The following is an 8311-nucleotide window of genomic DNA, read 5'->3' as shown; positions in this document are numbered from 1 at the left end:
ACATGGCATTCAGTTTTGTTGTGATCCGTTCTTTCCATTCTGCTGGTATTGGTGACTCACCAAAATTGAAAGTGAGGGGTGTTGACAACATCTCCTGATCTGGGGGGTTTGTCACACTGTGCTCAGAGACTATGCAGTCATAGGCTCCCAGCTCTGCAACGACACTCAAAGCTGGTATGCAGATGTCTTGCTCTGTTCCGTTTGATACAACAACTGGAACCTGAGTGTGTGTACCAGCTTTAAGAGGAACTAGACAATTACTGACACACAAACCACCCGGCAGGCCTGAACCCGGGTGCTGAATGACAACACATTGACTAGCTGGGCTGAGAAGCTTGGCAGAACCCTCGACCACAACTGTGCAGCCAGCTGGAATTAGCACAGGAGATTTACTAAGGGTGGTCACAACACCAAGATGATCATTACAATTCTGTTGGCACGTCACTTGGAGAGTTTGCAGAACTGCTCTGTACCCGTAAGAGGTAGGCTGGAATGATGAACAGTTACTAGAAGAGAATTGTTCATAAAGAATTTCAAGTGTATTCATGCCAACAAGTACTGAGGTTGGAAAATCAGGTCTCACATCAGGAACAACAAGTGCAAGCGTTTGAACTGGGAAGTCACTCCCAAGAAAGTCTTTTGGAAATGTCATGGCAACTTCAACATACCCAAGGTATGGAACACACTGACCAGCAGCCCCCTCCACATGAAGAAGCTCATTCAATGGGTGGACTGGCTGATCAGAGAGATGCTCATTATAGAATGAAACTGGAATTGTGGTAACCTGGGAACCAGTATCCAGTAGACACGGGCAGTTGCAACCTGCGATGTTGACTTCTGCTGTACATCTGGATCCAACTAACCCTGGTGGTAATCTAGTGTGGATCTTTGTCTTTGTCTGCATTTTTGCACACGTGGCATGCTTTTTGTTCTCAGCGGGACAAGGTTGGTCCAGCTCAGCTCCTGTTTGTCCCTCAACAGGAACTGGAACTAGTTTAAATCCTCAGAAGCAGAGGACTTTTGCTTCTGCCACTTTTGTTTGTTGTCAAAATGTTTCCGCTTAGCACTCACCATTGCTGAATTGGGTGCATTTTCACATTGTGGCTTAATGTGACCATCTTCTCCACAGCGGAAGCAAAACCCTGGTTTAGGGCTGGAGACGCTAGGTTTTGGATTCTTACCAACCTTCTTCGGCCCATAGGGCTTTGAAGCTGGGCAGGCAGCAACCGGTGGTTTGACATTACACTGCAGTGCTGTCAAAGCTGCAAGCTGCTGTTGTATAGCTGCCATCTGTTGTGAGAGCTGTTTAGTCAGAGTGGTTAGCACAGTACAGAGGTTAGTTACTTCCCCAGTATTGGCAAACTGGGCATTAGTGGTGGCATTAGTGGTGGCTTTCTGTTTTGTCGGTCCCAAATGCTGTTTCATCCTTAATGTCTTTGCTGCCTCTCTGTCCTCTTCAGTTCGAAGGAGTAAGAGAAGTTCAGGAAATTTGGGGGGGTTGTGTTTCTTTTGTTTAAGTTGGAGTTCCGATATTAAATTGTTATCCCAACATCCCCTGCAGAATTGATTCAACAGTCTGTTGTTCATGTCTTTCTCTAAAACACCTCCTCTTTTTGCTGCATGCTGTGATGCCACCTGCAGCCGCTGCAAATAGGCCGAAGGCTTTTCTCCACTGTCCTGGAAGGTGTCCATGAACTTGGCATATAACTCTTTCCCATCCTGCACAGTACCATAGGCTGAGTCAAGTTGTTTCATATAAACTTCTGGTGGTGTGTCAAGGCTGAGATGTTTTACCATATTACAGGCAGGAGGCAGTAGACTGTCACGAATCAGTCTGGTGCGCTGCAGATCAGATATAGATGGATCTTTCAGGGCTAATTCCACACCTGACCGCCATATATCATAATCTGTCTCTTGAATTGGCCTGGGCACTTTACCAGAAAATGCTCTCAGTCGATGGAATGCATGCAGCGAGCTGTCCCCACTCCGAACAACGTGTTCCACAACATAGCGTTGTACTTCAGGAGGGTTGAGATCAGCCGCTGGAATGGAGGCAGAATGCCTCTCTCCACCTTGTGCTTCAGCACCACTGGCAACAGAAGGGGACTTTGATGGAAGAGAGGCTGGTAGTGAAGGAGGAAAGACTGAATCGGGAGGTTTTGAATCTTCTGGTTCTGGTTTTGCAACCACTGGAGTCTCTGGGTCGAGCTCTGCAAGGGACCGGCGTATCTGGGTCATCCCCTCACTGAGGACTTCTGCATAATCCCTCCCAGATAATTTGGCTATTCTTTTTAAGTCTGCCAAGTAAGTATTTGTCTTGGAACCACTAACTTTTGATGCATAAATTACAGATAGAGTCTCCATGTGGAGTTTGTCACCTGAATCTGAAATAGATGTGTGCGGTAACAACTGAGACAAACGCGTTAAAGCTAAACCCAAAGCGTACTCAGCGACAAGCATGTTATTAAATTCAGATTCTGGTGAATCTATAGTAACCTTGCGGCCTATGTCACCATACTGTTCAAGGAAATGTATAACTTCATCAACTGAGTGCTCAGTTACTCCGTCAATTAAAACCGCATTTGGGATCTTAATGGCAAGTGTCTCAAAAACTTCCATTATGGGGAAAAATAAATTGGTGAGTTTGAATATATATTAATTACTAACCAAATCAGCTCCTGGCTGGCTCGCCAAGAAATGTAACACTGATGAAGCGCCAATGACTCAATACAGGCTAGGTATTGGGTGAGGTATTATGGTTATTATTAATCAGTGAAGTATTATGGTTATTATTAATCAGAAGATTTAGGAATGCTACAGGAGCTGATGGCAGTAATTAATAAACACACACAACACAAAATGCTTTTGCAGGTACCATGTATTTAACCGAACCCCAAAGAAAAATAACAAGAAAAGAAAAGGAAAACTTAAATAATCACTCCTGCTGCAGCTATTCAATTAACCAAAAACCCAGTGAGGGTGCACAAAACAACTAAGCAAATTCTTCTGGCTTATACCAAGCAATATAGAAAACAGTTCCCCATAAACAACACATGTCGACATCAAAAACACTGATCCACACTGAAGTCCATGAGTTTTATCTGAGTGTCCATGAGAGATGTCCAAGCGCTATTGTCCATAAACGGGGGAATGGTGTGTATGAGTGTGAAAATCAGTATATTTGGAAAATGGGGACAGAGCGTCGTCTTTGATAGCTTCCTACCCAACCAGTGGAAGCTTCGATTGCGGAATGAGTCCTGCTCCTAGCCGCTCATTGGCTCGCCATCCTTTTTCATACCCGAAAAGGGTTCACCTGGCCTGCATTAAATAAACAAGGCCAATAAGAAATCACAAGAATACAAAAATGTCAGCCAATTAAGCTAAAAACATTAAGTTATTCTTGTTCCTGTGTACAGAAATAAATAAACAAACAAACAGTATATTTAACCAATAAGGATTTAACTGAAACATTTCAACTGCTATATACATACTATATAGCTTCACAGCACTATTTATTCAACAAATACCAGTCAAATCAAAATCAAATTGTTTGGACCGGCAGCAACCAATTAGCGCCAGCTGGTAGCAATACAAACAATCAATTAAAAGTTCAAACTCACCAATTCCGTTCTGTTCAGTGCACAACAACACTATGGCTCTGGCTCACAGTAACCAGCATCTAAGTTGCATAAGTTAGCTGGTGTTAAAAGAAGCATTAAAACGGGAAAAGCAAGTATTTGCCAATACAAACCTGCAACAGCTCTGTCACCTGGCTTGCCTCCACGCATCTGACAGGAGGAAGCCAGGACAGGCTTACTATGACCCACATGCCGTCCGATTGGCTGAGCAAAGTCATGTGGTTGGAGTCATGTACCTGCGATGCATTCAATGGCAGGAATAAGTGCAGGAAACAGATTTTACTCTGGGTTACATAAACATGTCACTCCTGGTCTGATTGGGGAGGGGACCAGAGAAAACTACAGAGTCCAACATTGTTTTGGCAAAGTTGCACACCGATTCAATATTGATTTTAGTGACCTCCGATTGGCGTAACCGGGTGTCATTACTGCCGACGTGAATTATGATTTTACTGAATTTACGTTTACCCTTAGCCAGCAGTTTTAAATTTCCTTCAATGTCGCCTGCTCTGCAGTAAGTGCAGATTCATTACTTCCAGGCTGGACGACTGTAATTCATTATTATCAGGAAGTCCTAAAAACTCCCTGAAAAGCCTTCAGCTAATCCAAAATGCTGCAGCAAGAGTCCTGACAGGGACTAGAAAGAGAGCAGATTTCTCCTGTTTTGGCTTCCTGTTAAATCCAGAATTCAAAATCCTGCTCCTCACATACAAGGTCTTAAATAATCAGGCCCCATCTTATCTTAATGACCTTGTAGTACCATATCACCCTATTAGAGCACTTCGCTCTCGCTCTGCAGGCCTACTTGTTGTTCCTAGAGTATTTAAAAGTAGAATGGGAGGGAGAGCCTTCAGTTTTCAGGCCCCTCTTCTGTGGAACCAGCTTCCAGTTTGGATTCAGGAGACAGACACTATCTCTACTTTCAAGATTAGGCTTCAAACTTTCCTTTTTGCTAAAGCATATAGTTAGGGCTGGACCAGGTGACCCTGAATCCTCCTTTAGTGATGCTGCAATAGACGTAGGCTGCCGGGGATTCCCATGATGCACTGGTGTTAATCATTATTCATATATTCATGTCTGCCTCTTCACATCGTGTCTTCGTCGGTCTCACGGCTAATCTGAGCTGATTCTGTGATCTTTCTTCCCGTTCCTGCTCAGTGGCGTTCCCCTGCGGCCGTCAGCAGATGGAGGCTTTGGATCGCGGTCGCTCTCTGCTGAGCTCCTTGGAGACAGACGATGCCACGTGGGATTACAACGCAACAGACGGCTGGCTACCTGAACTTAATTCAACAGAGGCATGGACAGCGAACGCGACAGGGAGAGGAGGGAACCTGACGGACGGCGGAGGGGCAGGACGTAGCGAGATGCAGCCTCGTGTCGTGGGCGGATCACTGGAGAGGCGAGGAGGGAGCCCCTGGCAGGTTTGGAGGCATCAGTGGGATAACGAAGCAGAACCTTGTTCTGTGTGAACGCGCTGACGCCGAGCGTTTCTGTCCAGGTTCTGATCCGCAGGTCTGACGGCTTCGGCTTCTGCGGGGGGACTCTGGTGTCTGACCGATGGGTCGTTTCTGCCGCTCACTGCTTCGAAGAGTCTGCGGACCACATTACGATAGGTGAGGCCGGCGGTTTACGGTGGAGCAGCTCGTGTAAACACGCATGTCACTTTGTAATCAGACACTGTTCACACATCTGTGTGGGCTTCTGCACATCTGTAAAACCACACACAGGTGTGCCCTCTGCTGGCTGCAGCAGGGATTCATCGGTTCATTGCCGCCGTCCCTTCAGTCTGAGCGCAGGTGTGTGAGCCGGGTTTGTGTGTCTGTCTGCAGGCGACTACGATAAGCAGCGCCCCGATCCGGGCGAGCAGCAGATAAAGATCCAGAAGGTCATCGTTCATCCTCACTTCCACGCCTTCACCTTCGACAGCGACCTCGCTCTGCTCTATCTCGCCCGGCCTGTTCAGAGGAGCCCCACCGCGGTGCCCGCCTGCCTCCCCGACACCCACCTCTCCAAACACCTGCTGAAGGTAATTTCATCTGAAATGATGAGCGCTGCAGCTGACTCGGCCCGTCTGTCTGACGCCGACTGTGTCCGTGTGCCCAGGAGGACAACCACGGCGTGGTGACGGGCTGGGGGGCCACCGGGTACCTGGGCCGCTCCTCGAGGTTCCTGAGGAAGGTGACGCTCCCGGTGGTCGGCTACAAAGACTGCATCAGCACCACGGAGCAGGTGATCAGCTGAGCGCCTGAGCCTGACCTGCAGATCTATACTCAGTGTTTGAGAAAGAGCAGCAACAGGTGACGGTTAGAAGAGCTGCTGGGGGGGGGGGCTACTTAGAGGGTTACCTGGTAGCCCGCTGTCGATGGACCGCCACGTTCGTGGTGAACACCGATGGGCTGGACAGTTTTTGGATGGAGGTCCACAGGTTAGCATGTTAGCAGGGGACTGCTGCACATACTTAATACAAGTAATGACCTTTTCTAAAAGTAACTGTAATCTGATTACTGAGTGTAGTAAAGTCATGAATGAAAGGAGGGCGAGCAGCACTGCTGAACGACAGGTCGTAGAGTACGATAAAGAGCACACCTGTCCACGTGTCCTCACAGGAAGGACTGTTCGATGAACAGGTGTCTGAATCCTGCACTCAGCAGACTGTGGACACCTGAACGTGATGCACAGCAGCTCTGCTGTCAGCATCGTTTGTGTACAGGTGTAAATCTCAGGTGTGCCGTTCACTCGAGCGTCTGCGACCAAATCAAACCAGAGCAGGGTCAGCGATAGACGCAGCCGTTCCCACGGCGCCCTGATGCCCCTCCTGTGTTTCCTGCAGGTGATCACAGACAACATGTACTGCGCAGGTTACCTGGAGGCCAGTAAGGACGCCTGCAGAGGGGACAGCGGGGGGCCGTTCGTGGTGAACTACAGGGGGACCTGGTTCCTGACCGGGGTCGTCAGCTGGGGGGAGCAATGTGCCGCCCGTGGCAAGTACGGCGTCTACACCCGACTGGGCAACTTCCTCAACTGGATCCGAGACACAATGGAGAGACAGGACCTGAACGGCACCGGGAGCCCGTGAAGCCCGAGAGCCGAGCGTGCACGAGAGGGGATTATGGGATACCGAGTGAGCTGCAACCACCTTCAAACCGTGCTGCCACACTGACGTGGACCTGCTGCAGTAATAGTGCAGCGAGTGTGCATAGTGACTTTAATACCACAGAGGAAGCCTAACCCTGAGGTTTAAAGCAGTGCAGTGAATCTGTTGCTGTGTTTGTGAATAAATGTCAAGGAGCAAAATTCACCGAATAAACAACGTGTGTGAGCTTCATGTTCCTGGATGATGTTTGTTTCACACACCTGTACATACACGCACAGACTGTATATATGAGATGGTCACTGTGATGTCACATATTGGTGTTTAAGGTTGTTTTTCAGGTTTCAAACATTTGGAGACCTGGCAGGAAGAGTGAAGGCGAGCTGAGCAGGCGGCGCTGCACGCTCGGTACAAATAAGCTTTTATCGTCCTGATGATCATTTTCACTGATCAGCTGTGAACCCAGCAGCTGAGACCACAAACCCTTCAGATTGTTTCCTACAGACGTCTGTACAATCAGACCAGAGCAGTCGCCCCCTGCTGGACATTAGAGTGAATGCAGGTCTAAGCAGTAACATGTGAATGTTGTTATTACAGTAAACAGATGGTGTCATCGTTGTTGTGCAAACATGTTGATTCTGGTTCTTTAATAAGAGCTTTTGAAACACAGCAATGAAACAAACAGATCAATGTTGCATCATCAAGCATCGTGCCATGAGCCGCCTGCCAGTCATTCACAGGTTTATGCTCAACCTGAGGCCAGACGTGAACAGAACAGACAAAGGTTTCACACGGTGAATATTTCCACTGGTGTCTGATCCAGCAACTGCTGGTTCACTCAGTCAGCCCAACTGGTTCCCAACAAGTCTGTCTGTCGGCCTTTACAGAGTTCTCAAACCACTCGGACAAAAAATACTTTGGGGTGGAGGTGGAGGTGGAGGCAGGCTGAAGCACCTGTGCGGGAGGCGGAACTGAGCTGAAATGGGCATTTGATTCAGGAGGAAGGCGGGACTAAAGTTAAAGGGTACTCTTCTTTTTTAAATGGGACATTTGCTCCTCCAAGTGGTTTGAAAAGCCTTGAACAGCATCACCACCGGGGGGTGAGGAAACTGGTTGCAGCATCATTTTTCAGTTTCCCGGGCGGTCTGGTTACTCCTTGAAAAATGTTATAACACAACTAAGAATATTCATAGTAGTATGCCGGGTGGGGGGGGGTAACAAGAGAAAGACAAGAGGAATTTGGCAGGAAAGTGCGGAGGAAGTTGAAGTTGACGGTGCTAGCGAGCTAAAGCTACACAGAGCTATGGAGGCAATTGAAGCTAACATTCTCGCTGAGCTGAAAGACGTCCAGGATAATTTAGAGAAATAGCAGAAAAGACTGGACTTGTGAAAACAGAAATGTCGGAGTTTAGGAAAGAAGTGGGGCAACGGCTCGACGAAATGGTCACGGACAGGAAAGAGGTAACAAGCAGGATGGAGGAGGTTGAACTGAGAGTAACCGAGGTGGATCTTAAAGACGTGCTTGGCCATACTCTCCAGTTACGAGAGGACCTCCAGACACGTCTGTCCAACCTGGAAGCCC

General features: G+C 47.9%; 1 protein-coding gene across 1 annotated transcript; it reads left to right on the top strand.

Moving 5' to 3' along the window:
• Positions 1-3827: 3827 nt before the first annotated feature.
• Positions 3828-6804, top strand: LOC148099693 (coagulation factor X-like). The gene is made up of 6 exons (XM_087851693.1): positions 3828-3870; positions 4797-5059; positions 5137-5251; positions 5468-5664; positions 5742-5867; positions 6469-6804. The coding sequence occupies exons 1-6, from the start codon at positions 3828-3830 to the stop codon at positions 6712-6714; spliced, it is 990 nt and encodes a 329-aa protein (XP_087707819.1). The 3' UTR covers positions 6715-6804.
• Positions 6805-8311: the final 1507 nt, after the last annotated feature.

Source organism: Neolamprologus brichardi, chromosome 14 (assembly GCF_056152115.1).
Source record: "Neolamprologus brichardi isolate AB-2024 chromosome 14, ASM5615211v1, whole genome shotgun sequence".
Taxonomy (NCBI): Eukaryota; Metazoa; Chordata; class Actinopteri; order Cichliformes; family Cichlidae; genus Neolamprologus; species Neolamprologus brichardi.
This window is presented reverse-complemented; position numbering and strand designations above follow the sequence as displayed.